This window comes from Pectinophora gossypiella, chromosome Z (genome assembly GCF_024362695.1).
Source record: "Pectinophora gossypiella chromosome Z, ilPecGoss1.1, whole genome shotgun sequence".
NCBI classification, from domain to species: Eukaryota; Metazoa; Arthropoda; class Insecta; order Lepidoptera; family Gelechiidae; genus Pectinophora; species Pectinophora gossypiella.
The window spans coordinates 11,379,592-11,402,317 of record NC_065433.1 but is presented as its reverse complement, the minus strand read 5'-3'; the positions used below and the strand labels follow the sequence as shown (position 1 = coordinate 11,402,317).

Genomic DNA, 22,726 nt, shown 5'->3' with positions numbered 1-22,726 from the left:
CGCAAGTGGTCCATTATGCGTGCTTTTGTTGACTATGTAAGCCAACTAACTCCTTCTAGAAGCTCACAGACTATGTGACCTGGTTTATTTAAGGGGTTGTGCCCGTGGTGCTGCAAATTCTTTCTTCTAATCTAATCGATCATACAAGATCCCACTGCTGGGCAAAGGCCTCCTCTTCCACTTTCCATTTTTTCGCGGTCCTGTGCGTAATTCTCTCTTATGTAATCAAAATACAGAAAAAAATTAAGGGTGGTGCTCAGAGTTCAGAGTAGTAAAGTTCCCTTTATAAAGATGAGGAAGTTCGACAAACTTACACCATTCAACGTGTTTGAGAAACTAGTATTCTTCTCTTGAGAAGATGTGGCAGATCCCGATGCCGCCGATGCCGAGCTGGATCCCAGTGGGACCTTAAACCCAAAAGCATGTACGATCATCTACGGCTGTGTAGGTCCACAAATACCACTTACTTACATCAAAGATCTAACCAGCGTGTATTGAATGGCTTGCATGATAATATTTGGAGCCATTATTTCACGTCTACAACCTCCTTAGCAAAGAAAGCAGCGTTCAATCTGCCACCGCTTAACCAGCATGTAATCAAGAAAACTATGTAGAACAGCTATGCTTCGAGCTAAGGGAAGGAGACCAACGACAGTTATGACAAATCTCAAATACCTCTTGACTAACCCTGCCAATGTGACAACGATGCCATGATCAGGACCCACAACTTTTTGAGATACTATAATTAAGTACTCCAATGTGGTTATAGCAGAAAGAGAAATCACGGTTTGGTCTGGAGTACTAACTTAACCTATACTCATTCGCAATGCGGATCAGATAATGTGTGCTGTGGCTCTAGTCAAAATGGCTTCGCATAGACAAGTTTATGCGGGGGTCACCCTAGGATACATACTGGTGGCGGATGGAATCGAACTTGTAAGTATCATTCATTATACACAACACGTTATTGATATCCAAGATCGTATTTTCTGAAATATTTTGATATACAGGGTGGCCCAGAAGTTCACGTTCAAAATGAAAAATTGGATAGAGAGGCTCATTAGCTACCAGAAACACCCCCATGTATGTTCAGCGATTATTTACGGTTTAGGAGATATGACCCATTTTGCACTTTTTTCTAGATTTTCTACCTTACTTCAAAAATAATAATTTTGTCGCTATCTCTTTCTTAATAATTCTTTTATTTTACTATGCCTAAGGATGTGTACCGCTAGGTAAAAAAAGAAAAAAAGACAAATCAAAGATAAAAATAAAGATATTGGAAGTCAAAGTCCAAAAATGACCAAAAATGTTAAACTTGTTAAAACTTCGCCGAAGAATATAATAAGCACATGAGATTGTCATGGACCCTGAAAGTATTTCTAAAAACTGCTCCATTTAATAGGCTTTTAGTAACATCCAAAAAAAGTAACCTTTTAAAAGTTAAGATGAATTATGTTACATGTGTTATAATAACATCATGAATCCTTCAAAAACTGTACTTATTATCACTAAACACAAAAATTATCTCCGTATTTATAATTACCAGTTAAAACCAGTTAATTAATATTAAGTTATGTTTTAAATGCTAAAGTTCAAAAAAACCGAGTGTAATCGCAAAAAGCAGGGGAAACGTTTCAATTTACGTAAAAAATCTAAAGACTCTCTTTTCTATTCTCAATCATTTATAATGACACGTAACTATCAAAATAATGTAAAAAAATATAATTATGAATAAGGTGAATATCATTAAAACAAAATATTTCACATGTTTTTTATTTTAGAAGTTACAATCTATAATAAGTCTTCAATTATTAAAGTATTATCCATTCCCAGTGCTGGGTGGTGAAACACTAGTTGGTGTCTGGCCCACTCTAAATAATAAATAACTCTGACGACATGAGCGCAACTTCCTAACGTTCTCTTACCTTGAATGCAGGTGCAATAATAGCCCGTTATAGCATTTCTGCCTTCATTAGCAGGTCGGCCGGCCCAATAGTCAAAGTGCCGGCTAGAAAATATTTTTGCGATATTCCGTTAGTCATCTGAACCCTTATTATTAAGTCTCTAATGCTCTACGAATTATACACCGATAAAAGCATGGAAACGCTGAAATAGTCGAACATTCTTCTAAGAGCTAATTGTTGTATACATTTCGCAACAACCGAAAATCTCTTGAATCTGCCGTTGATCACTTCAATCACCCAACGACAGATCGTAATCAATCTAGATTTATGGGCTTGATTCGTTGTCAGTTGAGTCTCATTTAGAAACTTCAATTTCCGGCATTATGATTATTTATTTATTTATCAAAGTAAATGCAACATTACAGTATGGCCCAATGCGCTGTATGACGAGAAAAACAATATACAAACTAATACAATAAAAATAAACATTGAATGAAAAAAGAAACAAAAAGAAAAATAAGACTATAAATAACATGAAAAACACTAAAAGAAATTACAATTTCAAAATTAAAAAGTTAACTATCACACAAAAGTAAAAATAATAATAGAAAAAACAAAACAGTATATCATTAAATCATTTTATCATTAATCAACAGTGGCTGCAAGTTGTCTTTGATTACTTGTGGCTCTGCCCACCCCATTAGGGATTACGGGCGTGAGTTTATGTATGTATGTATGTTTATCATTAATTTATACAATTTGTCACTTAAACTTACGAATAATTAAAACATATCAAATTATTACACAAACACTAGTCAGTCTAAAATACCGCCCCCTCTCGTACCCGGTTCAAAGGTGCCCATTATACTGGCCGCGTTACCGCGCACTATTGCCAAGGAAACCTGTTGAACCAGGAACGAGCTGGCGCGGGGGTCACTACCGCGGTCCCTCAAGCGCCCCCCCAAAACACGAATAAAATCCTCGGCCGCCGAGCACCACACACCCGAAGTCTCGACGGCAAAAGGGACAAAATCGTGGGTCCGCGTTAAGTCTCCGTATTTCGCCAGCTTTAGCGGCCCACTCGGCAGCTGCCCCTGCGGTTCGAGTAGTACGAGGCAGGTGCGTTGCTGCAAACGTGCAAGCACAGGTGGCGTCCCACAATAAAGCGCGCCCCCTCACCCAGGGTATGAGCGTGAGCCCATCGGGCATCTTACCGTCTGTAAGGCTTAGACCCGGCGGCGGTTCCAATTTGCACGGTACGTCGATCGAAACCAGTGCACGGCGGATGACATCATTCAGCGCATGATGCCGGGGGTGTCTTCCCGCGCACTTTAGGCAAGCGAGGCCGTGCCGCCCATCAGAGCCAACCGGCTTACCACAGCGGCATGTATGTGGCTCACACATTCTACACCCCAGCCGAAGGGCAACTCCTATCCTCAAGGTGTTATCGTCCAAGAGCGTGCCCACGTGCGGCGAAGGCAGGGCGTGAAGCCAAGCTCCGGACTCGGGACAGAGGGCCGCACGCAATCTGGCCAAGTCCGCCCCTGACGACAACTCCATAAGGTCCGCAACAGCTGATTTGGCCCAAAGGTCGTCCCAGTTCCTTTGATACTGAGGCTTTTCGGGGGACGTGGTATTAGGACAAAGCGCATTAATCATTAATAAATCACAATCAATCATTAATGATATGTAATCACAAGACTCAAGATTTCTCACTGAAACACGAAAACCGTGGTCTGTAAAACACTCCAGTAAAATGGGCTGTTAACATTATTTAACATACCATTCCTTATATCTGCATCAGATATAACTGCAGCATAAGGTCCAACTACGTCGATGATGTGTCCATCGCAAAAAACCAAAAGAACCGGTTTCAGAAAATTTCTGTATTTGTGATGACTGTAAAAAATGCGTTGAAAAGGTAGTTACCACTTTTTTGCATGTAAACTCACAAATTGTAATTGGGAATGAAAGCTCCTTTCAGGTTCTGGGCTCAATGGGTTCCCAAAGAGATAATCAGGTAGTAAAAGGTTTCTTTGGACCCAAGATTTAAGGGCACAAAGTCTTGTAATAGTGTGTTGCGTCCGACTTCCGGCATCGAATAGAAGATTGATTCGCAACACTTAAAAATTCTAGCTAGGCTCGCGTTTGTCACCTGTTCTTAGCTTTACTACTACAGAAGCCTATATAGTTATTTCTCCTCTTTTAGATGTTAGGCTTGGTAAGCTGTCCAGTAATGCAGTAAACTGGTTTGCAGTGACCCCTGTCCATGTGTGAAATTTATGTAATGGTATATCTTCGTATTGTTCGAAATTTAAGATATTTTCGTGAATACATCTCAAAATCATACCGAATATCGTCAATATCTCAGCACAACTAAATTATTGTAACGTGTTGTTTAGCAGAGGAAGTAAATGTCACATGCTTAGGTCCTTGTGCTTATGGCAGAAACGTGCATTCTCCGGTACAAAATATCTATATCGAGTAAGGGAAATATTATAATTAGGTAAATAAGTGACTATTTCCTATTTATTCAAGTCGCATGTCCGCCTATATTGTTTTATTTGCTAAGACAGATTGACATAGACTCAAGTTCTATTTTTATTTACATTACCGGCCAGTGTATAAATTACTAACAAAAAGTATGCAAGTCGAACACCTCCCCGTAATCTATACACCCTGTATAAAAATTAAAATTATTTGCATCACAACACACTATAAAAACATTACATTACACAGCTCAGATTTGATAAGATTCATCATCATCATCAGCCGTACGACGCCCACTGCTGGGCATAGGCCTCCCCCAAGGAAAGATAAGATTACAATTACCTAAATTCCAAAAATAGAATCCTATCAAAAATAGTAAAATAGATATCCAGAATAAGTATTTAAATTAGTCCTAACTTTGACGTAAATTTACTGTGCCTTAATTTGGTTAACGGTTTAGTCAACACGTCGGCTAATTGATTGTTACTCGGAATATACTTAACATTTATTTCATGATTTGTTAAGGCTTCCCGAATAAAATGATGGCAAATATCTATATGCTTCGTGGGTGCATGATAGGTGCTGTTGAAGTGAACTTGAGTGAGCTTTGGTTGTCCGAATACATGTATATGGGTGATCTATTGCGAAAATTTCCTTGATGAGAGATCTGAGGTAGATGGCTTCTTTACTGGCTTCAGCACGTGCCATATACTCCGCTTCTGTAGACGATAACAGTTCGCTGTTTGCGAGCTTCCTACGATACTGGAGCACCACTAATCAGGAAAGTGTACTCGGTATATGACCTTCGGTCAACTAAATTATTGCCGTAATTGGCGTCGGCATAACTTACAGGTATGAACTGTTCACTCTTTTTCAAGAACGACCTCCGTGGTCCAGTGCCTCTATTCCGGGAGGAAATACCGAGCTTACTGGAGTTATCACCACTGTGCCCGCCGAAATGAGCAACTATCAAGTGTTTAAAGCCTTGGAATCGAGTTCCAAAAAAATTATTTGTGTGAGACGTATACTGAAAAAACAAAAGGATGATGAAGGTTTCAAACTAGAACCAACTCAAACTGTTACCATTACTTTTGCTTCCTCGATTTGCTTGCCTATGTTTTCATCAAAATGTGGAGACTTCCTGTCCTCCCATATATACCACCAGTTAAGCAATGTTTCAATTGCCTCAGATATGGCCAAATTTTGCAAAAATGTTCAACGTTGTTCGATTTGTTCTGACAAACACAGTTTCAGAGAATGCCAAGTTCCTGCAGAAAAGGCAGTGTGTGCTCATTGCCAAGGAAACCACATCTCTATTTCAGGCGAATGTCCTGTCAAAAAACTTAAGATTGCAGAAAACAAAAATAAATATACTAAATCTAAATTCTCAGATCTAATAAATGGTCAAAATTTCCCATCTCTTAATAAGGCTGAACAAACAAAATATTTGCTTGGCTTATTCATGTCTGACAAAACTACACTTCTCATCAAAAAAATCGAAACACTTCCGTTTTCATTGTTTCTGTCCGAATTTAACACAAAAAAGAATTCATACGATGAAAAAAAATACATAAATGTGTAGCTGGCAGTTTGGCCATTACAGTAATAAGCGAAAATTCTAAATTCAAAATTAGAATTTCATTTGTTTATCTTATAAACGAAATGAATCACTGTTTTGAGACAAATGTGTGTTTAGGGTTGGAGTACATTTAGCGTTTAAAAACTAAAAATTGGCGCCTATCCTTAAACTTTTTGTTTTTTATTTCAATACTGTGACTTTGGGACGTCTGAAAAAAGGTTTTTTTTCTAAAACGTATGGATACTTCGCCCACAGAAGCCGCCCAAGTTGTGGCATTGCTGGATTCTGGCCTTAGTCAGCGTGTTGTGGCTGCAAGACTGCATCTAAGCCTGTCATCTGTTCATAGAGTCTATAAACGTTATCGGGAGACTGGTTTGTTCACGCGCCGTTCAGGATCTGGCAGGAATCGGGTCACTTCTGAGCGAGATGATCGATTTATTGTAACAACTTCTTTAAGAAATCGACGCCTTAACGCTTTTCAACTGCAGCAGCGGCTTCGTGTTGTACGAAGGGTGGCTGTAAGTGACTCTACAATTAGAAGAAGGTTGAAGGATCGTGGACTGGTACCGCATAAGCCAGCAAATGGGCCGAAATTAACTGCAGACCATCGAACAGCGCGCCTTAACTTTGCACGTGAGCACCTAAATTGGTCATACCTACAGTGGAGCAAAGTTCTCTTTTCTGATGAGTGTAAAATTATGCTGTATGGTAACGACGGAAGGAACAAGGTCTACAGAAGAGACGGAGAACGCTATGCACAATGCTGCATTGAAGAAAAGGTCAGCTATGGTGGCGGTTCGTGGAGGGTTTGGGGAGGAATCAGCGCCGACGGTAAGACAGAGCTTGCTTTCGTGTCTGGGCCACGTCTGCCTGCACTAAACTGTCATCGGTACGTCGAAGAGTGTCTCAAGCCTCATGTGATGCCCTATGCACATTTTATTGGCAACGGCTTCATATTCATGCACGACAATGCTAGGGCTCACACCGCGGGCGTCGTACGAGATTATCTTAACGAAGTCGATATCTCTATTATGGAATGGCCAGCAAGAAGCCCGGACATGAATCCCATTGAACATCTGTGGGATGAATTAAAGAGACGAATTCGTGCAAGAGATCCTGCCCCAGAAACACTTAGCCAGCTGCAAGATGCAATCCAAGAGGAATGGGACAATATACCACAGCATGTGATCGTGACTCTCATCCGATCGATGAAGAACCGTATGGAAGCAGTAATTAGAGCTCGGGGAGGGAATACAAGTTATTAAATAAACGTTTTTTAGCTTTTTTTTTTCATTTACGTGTGTTGTTTTATCCATTTCCTTTATACTCCATACGGAATAAAAATGACTCATTTAACAAAATACGAAACCTATGAAAAATTCATTTAAATTTAGAACATTAACATTAAGATTTGATAAGCTCATATTACTCACTATTAAACGACATTTAACATTTATTCCTAAATGTACACATTTTTCTGATAATCCTGACAAAACGTAAACTTGCAAGGTGTTTCGATTTTTTTGATGAGAAGTGTATATTGAATCTTATCACAGAAACTATAATTAAAGTTATTCATTTAAATAAAACCCAGAAATGAAATGAAATGAAATTTGTTGTAGTAAATGTGGTCATACATAGTGAAGGAAGTAAATATTATGGTTCAGCACATTCTGAACACCAATATAAATTCAAAAACAATTACAGATACCATAATCACAGATCAAGTCATAAATATTATGCAATGGAATTCACAAAGTTTGCTAAGCAATCAACTAGAGCTGTAAAACTTCCTTTATGAAAATAATATACCTACATACTTATATGTCCAATTTCCGAAACATGCCTTAAGCTACAAATACAATTCTCAATGAGAGGTTATGCTATTGTGAGAAACGATTGTGGTAATGATCACAATGGTGTAGCTATCGTAATTAAAAATACATTGAACTATAAAAAATTTAATCATACATATTTTGATGATTCATTACAAAACATAGTTATTAAAATAAAAATTAATAAAAAGTTCATTTCTTTCGTTAGCTTTTATAGTCCAGGTAGTACACACTTTGACAAAAATAATTTTAACAGTTTGTTAAACAGTATTCCCAAACCTATCTACATTGCTGGTGATTTCAATGCTCATCATTCCATTTGGAGTTGTTCTAGTGTTGATTCTCGGGGCAGAGCTATCGTGGATTCTATAGATGAGAATGATTTGGTTCTTCTGAATGATGGTCAGCCAACTAGTATTGTCGGCAAAGTTTTTCTTGGGGCTTTCCCAATTTTCTACTCCTGTCTGGATTTTCAATACTCTCCCAAAGGTCATTCATGATGAGAATCTTCTCATCTTCATTCAAGAATCTTCTTCATGGTGAAAGTCCATGATGCGTAGTTGAAACTACCTTTGAGCTTCTCGATGTCTGAAATGCCTGTGACTTGGTGGGCAGATGTAGACGACGACGGAGCCCTAGAAACTGGTTCTGTCGCTTCTACGCTCATTTAGTTTTTGAAAACGTGACTAACTCAATTTAAAACAGTTTCCTGGAGAAAGAATAGGCAGGGCACGGGCCCATAACCTATTGTAAACAGGTAGATAAGTGACTATTTCCTATTTATTAAAAGTCGCATGTCCGCCTATATTGTTTTATTTGCTAAGACAGATTGACATAGCATCAAATACTATTTCTATTTACATTACCGACCAGTGTATAAATTACTAACAAAAAGTATGCAAGTCGAACAAATATTCTGTCGAGACGCACTAATTCATTGTTCAAAAAAAAATACAACGACGTTGTCGTGAACTACTTATACATATTCATATACGGTCACGTATTATAATATAATATGAATTTTGAATCTCATTCCAAAACTGAAATGTGTCATAGCTATATGAATACCTAGGGGGTAAAGAAACCCACGATGTAAGAATATAACATGAAACCCGGCGAACATCCTCCAACAGCCCCTCACAGCCATCCCTGTCCACCTGAGTGAATTAATATGTTCATCTGATTGCCTAATAGAATCACCACATCTGTCTATTTTACTGTCTACAGTCTGTTGGTATATTTCGTATATTTCTGCATCGGATCACACAAATACCTATAGCATATCTGATATTTTTTCCTGCGCATGTTGTTGATTGTTATATATCTGAAAACACACTTTTATATTTTCCTAATCTGTTTCTGAATATTGTCTGTATTCTGTTTTCTGATCTGAACACTTTCATTTGTTCTCTGAAACTTTTTTGGTTTTTCGTAATGACAGACCACCATAAGTATCAACTTTTTTCTGACCAGTGTTGTTATTACATAAATAACCTACAAATCGATTACTCACTCGAGTAGAAATAAAATTGATATGATGCATTTTAATATAATTATGAATTGATTATTTAAATTCGAGAACTGATTACAGTTCAAGACAGACATTCCGTGTTTGAAGACCGACGACGCAGACCCGGCAAAGGCATGGAGCGAGGGCACATTTGAGGCTTCGGGCGCTCATCGGCAAACTCTTCTGTGTCATTCACGAAGTCGTCGTTGATACGTTCGCTCGGTTCTATGCCAACATGGTCGGCAAATGTACGCAGTCAGCTCCAATTGGCCATGCTACGATTTTTTTTATGTATTTGTTTTATAATTTGTTTTGAAAATATAGTCCATTTTAAGGAACCAATTTCGATATTTTTGTGTTTTATCAATCCTACTTATCTATTTTTTAGAAACACTTAAAATTTCACCCTTGGTGACGTCACTAAAGCAAGAATTAAAAAATGCCTTTGCCTACAAAAAAAAAGCGTCAATATCAATACTGTCAGTTCAATACTGAACAAAAAAAGGGCGGGAACCTTCGAACAAGTTAGGCGGGATTTTTTAAGCTCTCGATTTTAATTTCAATTTTATTTCCAAATTTTGTAGATATTTGTATAATTTGTACATAATTATTTAGTTTAAGTTATTATATAAATAGTTGTTTCATATCTGAATGTAAATATTTATCGTTTGGTAAGTTTTTATAAAAAACCGTAGCAGAGGCGGTCCGCTAAGGACCCGCGCGGCGGGCAAGATGCCTGGCCAGCCGGCAAAGCGGAAGTATTCGGCAACAAAAGGAGGCAAGCAGCAGCCTCAGTCTCGGGATGAACCAGGTGAGGTTGTTGAGCCCGAGTCTTCTGACTCGGACGTTACCGACCCGCCAAGGATCATGGACACGGAGATTGAAGAAGACAAATATGCTCCATACCGAGTGACTGATTACAGTCGCCGGTATCCAGAAGATAGCGCAGCAGGTTATGAATTTGTTGTATTTATCGAAAGTAGCACTGAACAGCCGATTGGGACACGAGATATGATGAATTTAAGCACTTGTTTCACCAGAGTAGTCAAAGGCATTAAATATCTCAAAAAATAAATAAATTTAAAATTGGCGTAGTCTTTGATCGCCCAAATTTAGCAAATGTTTTTTTGGATAACTCTACATTCTTGAGAGACCAAAATTTAAAAGCGACGATACCTGCTGGTACCACTGAAATGACTGGCGTTATCAACTCAGTGCCTACCAGTATGACAAACAAAAAAATATTTAACGAACTGGGTCTAGGTACAAATTGTAAAAAAGTAATCTGTGTACGACGAATTATGAGAAGGGAGAAAGTTGGTGAGTCGTTCCAACTACAACCCACCCAATCGGTCGCAATTACATTTTCAGCGTCGACTTCTTTGCCAGACTATGTTTTTATTAAAATGTGGAGGTTCCCTGTTTTACCCTACATCCCCCCGGTAAAACAGTGTTTCAGATGTTTAAGATATGGTCATTTGGGAAAATTCTGTAAAAACTCTGAAAGATGTTCAATTTGTGGTGACCAGCACAATTTTAAATCGTGCACCTCTTCATCAGACAAAGCTATCTGTGTCCACTGTCAGGGAAATCACTTGTCTATTTCGGGGCAATGTCCTATAAAGAAACAAAAAATAATTGAAAATAAAAATAAAAAGTTATTACATTAAACAAAGTAAACAACACAAGTATTAGCTCTCAAATGATAACAGACACAATAAAAGAAACTATTCAGCATAAAAATAAAAATCCTTCAAATTCTCAGCCCAAACAATAAATATAATGCAGTGGAACGCACAGAGTTTGTTAAGTAATAGACTTGAATTTGAAAAATTTCTCTTTGATAATAAAATACATATATCTATTATTAGTGAAATTTGGTTTAAATCTTGTACAATTTTTAATATTAAAGGGTACTCCACTGTCCGTAATGATTGCGGCAATGACCACAATGGAGTAGCCATTCTAATTCATAAAAGTCTAGTATTTCGTAAATTAGACACTTTCTTTGATGACTCACTACAAAACGTTGTAGTTCAGGTTCAAATTGATCAAAAATACATATCTATCGCTAGTTTTTACAGTCCAGGTAATTGTAACCCTACCTTTAATAAAGGTAGATTTGACAATTTGATTCGTAGTATTCCAAAACCGTTGATTATAGCAGGCGATTTCAATGCACATCACACCATTTGGGGGTGTGGTAGTATTGATACACGAGGCAGAAGCGTCTTGGACTCCATGGATGAGAATGACTTGGTTCTCTTGAATGACGGACGTGCAACGACAACAGGTACCCTTAGTTGGCGGGCAAATGGCCTTGATTTAACATTGGTTTCCTCATCACTGGCCTTGTCATGTGAATGGCAGGTCATGTCAGATCCCTTAGGTGGTAGCTATCATCTACCCACTTTGACGAAGTATTGTTTTACATCTTCTCCTTCAGTTGCTACAGACTCTTCGGCGAACATCCCGCCTCACGCCAACCTGAAAATGGTAGATTGGGAGCTATATGAGAAACGTGTAAATGAGTTGTTATCCGAATTTCAAATTGATGTTTGTAATTTAATTGAGAGCTATAACAATTTCTGCAATATCATCGTTTCTACTATAAATGAATGTGTAGTATGTTCAGGGTCTGGCAGTACTACCAAAGTTATTTCACCCTCAACTTCTCATAATAATAAACATAGAACTAAAAATCGAATCCCTCTAATCTGGTGGAACGAAAAATGTACTAAAACTGTAAATAATTGTAAACAAGCATATTTAGAATTTAAATTAAATCCTTGTGTCGATACTTTTATCAACTTCAAGCGAGCGCAAGCCCTTAAAAAACGCAAATTAAAGCAGGAACGTAAATCGTCATGGGAAAATTTTTGTATATCTATTTCCAGACTAACACCAATGAAACTAATTTGGTCGAAAACTAGGAAATTTAATAAAACCTTTTCAACACACAGTGAGTTTTCTAGTCAAGCCTGGGTATTTCAGTTTTTGCGCAAGTATACTCCTGACACAGCTGAAAAATTGTCTGACAACAATCACTTTAATATATTATTAAGTTCCACGAATTCTTTTCTGGCAACAGTCTTTTCTATTGAAGAATTAAAATCAGCCTTAAGATCTCGTAAGGATACAGCATGTGGCCTGGATTGGGTGTCATACAAAATGCTTAAATTACTAAATCCATCCAGTATGTTATTATTCTTGAATTTACTAAATTATCTGTGGCAAAACGGCTTAATCCCTGAACAATGGAAGACAGATTGTATAGTGCCTATTTTAAAACCAGGCAAGGATAGTAGCCATGCTGATTCATATCGTCCTATAACACTAAGTTCTTGTGTTGGTAAAATAGCTGAACAACTGATTAAACAGCGTTTGGAATTCTTCATTGAAAGCAATAGTATCTTACCAGCTAATCAATTTGGCTTTCGTCGAGGGCGGTCGGCGCGGGAAAGCCTGAGTCACTTTTGTCTGGACGTCCGTGATGCTCTGTCTCGTGATCAGATTTTGGGTTGTATTTTCTTCGATGTTGTTGGCGCTTTTAATAATGTTAATTTGGATATTTTAACAACTGTTCTGTCTTCATTGCAGCTGCCTGGAAAAATAATTAATTGGATATTTAATTTCTTGCATGGTCGAAAAATCTTTATTAAACATGATAATCAGTTAATTGGTCCTAGAAATTCCTTCAAAGGAGTATCTCAAGGTGGGATTTTAAGCCCATTGTTGTTCATACTGTATATTCATAAATTAAATTTAGTTTTAGGCAGTGAAACTCAAAATTTACAATTTGCTGATGACTTGGCTGTGTATTGTTCTGGTACTGAGTTGCCTGATATTCTAGGGAAACTTAATGCTGCTCTCTTAAACTTGCAGACTTATTTTGAAAGTCTTGGTTTAGAGATCAGCACTGACAAAAGTAAAAAAGTTATCTTTTCTAAAAAAATGGTTTAAACGTCAAGTGTTAAACTTTATTATAATAATAGATTGCTGCCTGTTGATAATACAGTTAAGTTTTTGGGTGTTTTATTTCAGCATAATTTTAAGTTTGAAAAATATGTCGATTGCTTAACAACTCGTGCATCCAAATCCTGTAATATATTAAAATCTTTAACTGGTACCTATTGGGGTGCAGATCCCAAAATTTTATTGATTCTTTATAAATCTATTGTAAGGAGTCATTTTGAATATGCTTTTTTTTGCTTTTCTAGTGTAAATAAATTTGTTGAAAAATTAGAAAAGATTCAGAATCGTTGTTTACGAATTATTCTTGGTGCAATGTGCTCCACCCCCATCATATCGATGCAGGTGGAATGTAATGTACCTCCTTTGTTAAGCAGGTTCAAATATCTCATCTTTAAGTTTCTATTGAAAATTTCTTCTATTAAAAATCATCCTTTGCTTCTGAAGTTGCAGTCTTCTTCCTCAAGAATTAGTAGCTCATATTTTGGTTCCCTTGGGCAGCTTCTGCCTGAAATTATAAATTTACAAAAAGATTTTAATTTGTATTCAAGTTCTTTATGGCCTTGCTATGAGAACTCTTTTGATTCTAAATTCTTTCCAATGAAAATTGATATAAATTCATCTTTGAAATGTAAGGAAGAGGTATATTCTTTTTTGAATGGTTGGTCTGATCATCATCAGGTTTATACTGACGGTGCCAAAAATAGCAAATCTGTTTCTGCTGCAATTTATGATGCCCATGCTAAGGGGGGACATGGGTATAAACTGCCTTCATTTGTCAGTAGCTATACAGCTGAATGTTTGGCTATTCTAATAGCTTTAGATTATATTGAGTCTCAGGATGGCAACAAGTGGCTAATAGTTTCAGATTGTATGAGTGTTCTTCAAGCTCTTAATAATCCCAACCTTACTAGTAATACCAACTACATAATCTATGACATAAGGGAAAAATATAAAAATCTGTCAATAAACAATAAAAATATAATATTGACTTGGACACCGTCACACATTGGTGTGGTTGGTAATGAGCAAGCAGACTTTCTTGCCAGATCCATAACAAATAGTTCCCAGTCTCACCCCATTAAAAATGTTTTAGTTCCTGATTCTGATATCGTAGCTATTGTCAGGACAAAGTTGAAAAATGAATTTAATGAAACATGGCAGGAAATTATTCAAACTAAAGGCAAATGGTATGCCGAAATTAATAATAGTCTATCAACACCATGGTTTACAAAAGGTACTCTGTACCCCGGTAGAAAATTTTATTCAATTATATGTCGTCTTAGACTAGGACATTGCCGTTTTAATGCCCACTTAAATAGAATCAAAATTCTCACATCACCTACTTGTGATTTCTGTAACTCTGCTGATCAGACTTTGCAACATCTTTTCTTTGATTGCAGTAGTTTCACTCTTCCCAGATTGCTTCTCATAGACCGCCTCCTGAACATATATCGTACAGCTGAAGAAATCCCGCTCTCCCTTCAGCAACTTCTCAAAAACAGGGACTGTTATAAGCCCCTCTATGAATTTGTTTTAGCAACTTTTGGAGATATTTGATTGTCTAAACATTCTTTCTTTCTTTTTGATTATTGCTTTGAAATACCTTGAATTTGAATATATTTGTGTTCTTTTTTACGTTTTGACTTTCTTTTCTTTTGTGTATCTTTTGTTTTTGTTTCAATGTTGTGTTGACAGATGTCAACCGACATACGTTTTGTTTTGTTTTAGTGTTTTAGTCTTGGATTTTACCCTTCGCCTTTCTTGATTACTTGTAGTTGTTATTGACTTGTGACTTTGTGACTTGGCTTTGGCCTTAATTTTGATAACAAACTAAGACATGGTTTCGGCCTTAATTTTGAAAACAAACTAAAACTTGGCTTCGGCCTTAATTTTGAAGACAAACTAAGACTTGGCTTCGGCCTTAATTTTGAAAACAATATAAGACTTGGCTTCGGCCTTAATTTTAAAACAATATAAGACTTGGCTTCGGCCTTAATTTTGAAAACAATGAAAGACTTGGCTTCGGCCTTAATTTGAAAACAATATAAGACTTGGCTTCGGTCTTGCTTACATAATTGCTACAAAATGTAAACAATATTACTAGAATAAATAAAAATATAGTTTTTTCAGGTTAAATAATAATAAATAATTAATAATAAAATTAAAATATCCACATAATTTAAAATAAGTAGGTACATATCTAGTTAACATTATCTGTGCCTCCCTGTATATCGGTTCTGAGTACGCGGCGGCTGAGGTGAAGGCGGGAGGGTCCGGCTTAGCAGTGAGCGCAACCATCACCACTGCCGTGTTGCTATGCACATCGGCCAGTAGGCATAAGTTTTATAGGTAAAATTATAACTGTAGTTATCATATCACTTGCTTGCGCTCTGCGATGCGTAGCCGAGACACGAACTGCACAAACTGTTTGTTTACCTTTTGCTTACCCACAAGTTTTTGTTACCTACTTATCTATGTATAATGTAAGACGGACATCGTAGATACCTAGCATCGACACAAACCATGGTTTAACGATGCTAGTTAGTTTAATCACTGTTTGTACTTAATTTTTGAAATAAATAAATAAAAAAAAAAAAAAAAAAATCTTAATTTTGAAAACAAACTAAGACTTGGCTTCGGCCTTAATTTTGTAAACAATATAAGACTTGGCTTCGGCCTTAATTTGAAAATAATATAAGACTTGGCTTCGGCCTTAATTTTTAAAACAAGCTAAGACATGGCTTCGGCCTTAATTCTGAAATCAAACTAAGAATTGGCTTCGGCCTTAATTTTGTAAAAATACGCCAGACTTGGTTTAAACCTTCTATCAATTTTATAACTAAAAATATATAAATAAATATAACACATGACTTGGCTGTATGGGCTATGATCCCTTTGCCTGTCCTACGGACAAAATAACCAAAAAAAAAAAATCAATACTGAACTGTCAGTGAGTGTCAGTCCAATTCAGTCCATCTCGCCAAACTCAGATGAAACTTGTTGAAACGTTACTTTATGTGTACCTAATTACATAATTATTTTTTCAAAATGGGAGGAAGAGAATGCTTTGTTCCATCATGCACGAATAACAGCAGTGATAATCCGAATTTGTTATTCGTACCCATCCTAGAACGTACATAAGAGCTTTCGCTCCTCTGATCTCCGAAATATTGTGCTTGCTGGAATTGGTCATAAACTCTAAAATTATGACGTTGTTCACTCGCGGTAAATTACGAGAGTCGGCTTTTTCGAAATTAGCTGTTCTAGTCGCCATCGCAATAAAGAATACAGACAGAAACAGAATAGCTTGTTGAATAATTTGAATATAACCTCATCAACAACTTGTGTCAACTATCAATACCACTTGTCATAAATGAACTTTTTGTAAGCAGGCAAAGGCATATTTTTATACATCTTGCTACAAAGGTCAAATAAAGGTCAATCGTTTTAATAAAATATCTTCAAAATACTGAAAAATAAAAAAAAGTAAATATAGGGAGTTGTTTCAAATTCATTTATCTCGAAATGGTTTTCAGCTTTCTGTACATTTACAAAAACCGAGCATGGCTAATTTAAAAGTAAATATTGGAGTCGTCAAAAAAGCTGCTACCTTGCCGAAATACTGTACTTTTTCTAACATGAAGTACCATACTAATAGACAAAAGGCTGATTGCCTGTCACCATATCGCGTGGCACAACATTTCGTATTAACAGTGACTTCAAGTTACATTCTGATTATTTGTGTCTCTGCGTACGCCATTAAAGATAAAGATTTAAATATTGTGTATATTTTTTTATAAATAGTTATAAATAAATGTTGCAGTTCTAGTTGCCAATTACGTCTCACTAATTTTTTCCTTTGCAAGCACACATACATTTCACACAGGCAATGAAATAACATTAAATTTACAAGAAACTTAACAATAACTTTTTAATGATCAACAACAATGAAAGTTTTTTTTAAGAATTTATTGTGAGATCATGTTAGTGAAAAAAAAAGAAAACAGAAAACTATTAATTAATATTACGGGCGTGACTTAAATAATGAAAGAAAGCTAAACCCATATAACAATTTAAGGCCGTTGCTAACGTCGTTTTATTTTCAAGCTAAAACTGAACTGTGTCCTTCCCTGTCGAACTATCAATTCCTCTATACAATTTGGGCGATATCGAGACGCTCCATTTTTCGGGAAATCATTCTGTGGATTCTCGACACAAGATATACAGATCGCCCATGGTTCACAGCAATATAATATGAGTTCCGAACAAAAGAAAAATGAAAAATGCTGTATTTGTTTTAAAAATTTTCTTTTATGTTGACATATGTACAGGGATTAGTTAGAAATACTAAGAACATTAAATGCAATTTCCTATGCCATTTATTTTTTTATTATCAGTATTGGTGCCATAGTAATAAATGCTTAGATGAAGAAGTGCTAACGGAATATTGCAATATTATTTCTTGGCCGGCACTTCTTCACATTTTCACCAAAATGTATGAATATACTATTTATTTAACTAAAATATAATGGAAGATATTGATGACAGCTTTGGTTTGTAATAAGTGTTCAGATGGATAAGGTCTAATGGAATTTCACAAAATTATTTTCTTCTTGCACTTTGACTTCTGGGCCGAAATCCTTTGGATTTTACTTCGCGAGCCTACGCATAATAATATCGGGCACTAATAAGGACCACTTGTTGAGAGTGCATACATATGAAATGATCGAGAAAGCAAAAACATTACGTGCTGATTTTTATATTAAACAAAACTGACATTTTAAAACAATAGAACATAATGAAGAAAATGACAAGTATGTATAAAAAAAACTTAGGACGACCAAGGAGGCCGTCGTTAACACTTTTCATCTGGAAGTATTTCAATAATTAATATTGGGCTGGTCACATCAATGAAACAAATAACATTCGTTACTCTTCGTAATTTGTAGCTGCCCCTGAATCTGATAATAATAGTTGAGTTTTTTTAAATTCCTACATGCCATTATTCCGCTTTTCCCTTCTACAATAGATATGATACTGCCTGGACATGCAACCAAAATTTGCTAACCTTTCATTTTTCACCTGGTCCATAGTAAGTACCTGCAGAATGAAATATTTCTAGGTACCGATTTTTTATATGATTTTCACTTTGTCTTGCATATCATACAAATATGGAAGCCGTCAAACAATCTTTTCTATGGAATTTATAGATTTCATTTTCATGCTGTCTTTTCATCTTGGGTCTATCTAACTTTAAATATGGCGCGTCGTTAACATAAAATAAAGAAATATTCTTTTTGGCGTCATGCGATTGTCAGTTATTCCTGTTCTTTTTTTCAACCACCCACACGCTACGAACATATTTGACAACTTGAATATAAAACTATTTGTCTTTTGATATTTTAGTGACGTAAAGTAAAAAAAATAAATGAAAAAAAAAAGAGAAAAGAACCGATTCATGTATTTTTTCTTCTCGCTTGTTTGTATTGTATGACAGTAATTCCTTTATGCCCTTTTCTAGATGCCTGCTTTATTGTACTTTCTGCCCCGTTTTCCAAAAACTGAACTTTCCGACTATATGTAGTAGGTATAATGGTTATTTATATATTAGTGTAAAGTTACTGAACAATGTAGTAATATATTATTATATGAATAGAACAGTAGTAGCGTATACATAAACTCACTCCTGTAATCCCAAATGAGATGGGCAGAGCCGCAAGTAATCATATTACTTAATAAAAGTGACATGAAGTCTTGAGATGCATATGATGGGTTCGATCATAGCAAAACACCATCTCACTTACACAGACTCAAGTTTAGTCCGTCATGTTTTGCCTGTATGGGCACGATCAGGCTGACTTGGAGCATATTGTGATGAGATGTCCTGAACTCATAGATTGATATTGGCAGCAGATTTAGCCCCCTTCTCCGAAGGTGCGCCCATGTGTGGCACCACACGTTGGATGGTTTTTTATAAGACGGTAAATACTTTGTGCCGCTGTACAAATTTATGTTGAACTCTGAATACGAACTGTGATTGTGATGATGGGATTTGTTGTGTGAACTTGGCGTGAAGTGAACGTTACTTTGCCTAATTTTCCATCCATCACGTCACGTAATTTCTTGACAGAGACTACACAATTAACGATATAAAATCCGAATTTGTTTTTGTACAATTGTTTGACCGTACGAGCGTTCCTATACTGATTGCTGTTGCTTCTGATTCTTGTTGCAGCTCCGGAAGTTCAAACCAACGGACAATGTAACATCCTGTCGGACATGTTCTCGCTGGGGCTGGTAATTTGCACTATCTTCAACAACGGCAAGCCACTGCTACAAGCCAACAACAACCCCATGCTGTATATGAAACAAATCGAATTCGTAAGTATAACTTTTTTCTTGCCTCTTGAACTAAATATTGAAGCACATGACCGTGGGGTCAAGATGTCAATTATTGGTCGGTATTTTTAGTACGTTTGGATTTCATATTCATTTAAAAATAGTTTCGTCGGAGATTTTATAAATAAATAAGTAAAAATACTCATTCAATTTGTCGCGGGACTCCCGACACACTCCCGTGTTGTAAACGACATTTTCAACGTTACTACGACTTTATTACCATCAATTTGACCTTTAGAAGTATACTCATTTGTCTAGTTAAAGTCTAAGCAGTCTGAGGATCCAATGTCGTGTAAATGTCAGCCACTAATATTGTCCTCTAGTTTAAGAGTAGCTCGGACAGCAGTAATATTATTGTCATTGGCCGGTTCCGAAGCCAGATCGCGCCTTGCGACGGGTAAAGAAATGGCGTCGTTAAAGCTCACATTCAGGTCATCGTCGTCACTGTCATGATTTATACACGATAACATGAGAAAAAAATTACTGTCCTGGACTTTTGGAAAATAACACAAACATAAATAAGTAAATAGTGAACTAAGAATGCAGAAAACATACGATGACTTATAATATGTCTGGCAGCAAAACATGTTCTAATTGGGCCTTCCGTTTCCTACTTAAAAGCTCCTGGCGAGCTGCAGGAGACAAGATGGCACAGCGTTTTTACGTAAGCTGCCGTTGAGCACTCACCGTCTGAAGCGCCCAGTTTCAATAATATAGTATTTTGTAAACAAACCAATACGCAGAATGTAGGTCTCTATTTTTTTAGTTAAAAATTACCTAATCACGCGCAGAAGTTGAGGCTTCTGGAGCAACATTACCGTCCATCACCTCTTCCCCCTCGTCGTCTTCTTCCTCATCCTCGTCATCTGCATGACTTATTTATTTATAAACGTAAGCAGTCAGAATGAAAGACGGCTAGTATCTGGCGGCTCTTCTGTTCGTTTTATCAACCATATTAAAAAAAACATTTCGTATGTTTAATGATTTACTGCATGATTCATTTGAACAATGGGCGCCTTCTTTATTTCAATTGCACACATTTTATAAACTATAAAGAGTAGACGTGTTATGTATACCAATATAATACCTCTATATTATACATGTCACATCTATTGAACCTCCGTAAGGGGCATATCAGAAAAACATGAGAATAGAATAATGCGTTCGCCAACTGTACTTACATGCCATGAATTGATACGAAGCACTAATTGGATCTAGTGGTTTGCGGTTAAAGTTAGTTATTTACCTATGCAACATAATGAATTTGCTTTCAAAGGTCTTTTTGACATCATACAAAATAAACTTAAAAGGGAATAAAAAATGTAAATACCTACTTAATCCTGGTAAATTGTAACTAATTTATTAACCGCGTTTAAAGATTGGTATCTTAAATATTGTTTCTTATCTGAAAAAAGCATGGATTTAAAAGTTACTTAAAGTTGTACGTTTTTAGTTTTTAGTGAGTACATTTTTTTTTGAATTTCAGAAATAATCCCGGCACTTTTATCGTTTGACATTCAGATGGATCATTCTAGAACGTGATCTCGCATCGCAAACCACGTTTAGTTACAAAACCATTAGACATTCGAACCATTGCAAAGAAAAATGGATAGATATAACCATTAGTAAAACGAGAGACTGTCCTTCACAAAAAAAGCTGCATAAAAAGATGCATGTACATGCATCCAGCGAATGGAGAACAGGTACCTGTTGCGCCTTTATTAAGGGGTGGGCATCAAAACTTCCCTTGAGAATTAACAATACAATAACAATTTTCTGAACGGGTATTTGCTCGGCATGTTTATAAGATGTCTTTGAATGAAAATATCTTTGACATCTTATAAACATGCCGAGCTGTATAAACATGTCTTCGATGTAATTTTTTTATGACTTATTACAATAAGTCTCCTCCCGCCTCAGATGGCAATAATTACTTTGCCGGACAAATGGGGAGCGCTGAGGGCCCTCATCCAGTCTACATCTAACCAAACGTACTTAATTAAAAGAAAACAATTCATGATTTAACTAAAGAACTGCTATTACATATAAAAATAATAAAACGCAACTTATTCCATAAATTTTATCTTATAATCACTTAGATTTTTACTCAAATTCTTCACAATAGTACGTTTAGCGTTTCTGACGCCGTAAGTCAGTTTAAATTACTTACCTTAAAAATAATAAAGAAGATTAAAGAAGTCAAATAGCCCTCCGGCGCAGTGCACTCAGGATACAAGTATACTACATACACTATTGTTTCATATCATTGAAAATGTAACTTTTCTCTCTGTACAATATTTATTATTAATAAGGCTCCTCGCCGCCGCTGCCGTACCTGTTTATATCTCAAGTTAACTGCATGCATAACTCCGTGCGAGACTTGTTAAAGGTGTTCAGCTTCTCGATTCTATTGGTCGTAACATACTAAAAGAAACTTGGAAAATATTTTCCGCGTCCGATGGAACTATTTTATTAAAAAAGTCTCAATCATTTGTGCAGTTTTTTTAGGGAAATAAACAGCAAAATAGCACAAATGTAATAACACTATAAGAAATTAAATGATAACAAAAAGTTTCCACATAATATTCTATGTGTCTACTTAACTAACTACTAAAAACTTTAACCATTTGTTAACCAGTATTTACCAGTTAAAGTTGTACGTTACCTTGTATTGGTGACGTTTTAAAGCTAAGCTACAAGTAACAGCAGGTGAAGACGTAAATAATCTTATTCAAAACGTTACCTGCAGTATCGCAACGTGAGACGTAGCCCGCGGTCACGGTCATGTAACCGCCAGTCCCTGACCGTGAAATGTCAAGCTGAAATGCATTAGGTTGGTACGTACGACCGTGTTTCATTGCACTTGACAAATAACATTCACGTTTCAATGTCACGCGTTTGTGGCTTGGGCATCGGCTTTATCTAGGGGTGACTCTGACATTAAACAATACCTACATTACGAAATCAGGCATGTGCCAAAGTTATAATGTTGATATTAATTAGATAAACGCCATCCTTATCGTACCGCGCG

The 22,726-nt window shown here is 36.4% G+C and overlaps 1 protein-coding gene across 1 annotated transcript in view; it reads left to right on the top strand.

Moving 5' to 3' along the window:
- LOC126379820 (SCY1-like protein 2) overlaps positions 1-22,726 on the top strand; it is a 271,967-nt gene that overhangs the window by 210,439 nt on the left and 38,802 nt on the right. The window contains exon 7 of the mRNA XM_050028743.1: positions 19,532-19,677. Coding sequence (XP_049884700.1) covers positions 19,532-19,677 — 146 coding nt within the window. The remainder of the gene's footprint in view (positions 1-19,531; positions 19,678-22,726) is intronic.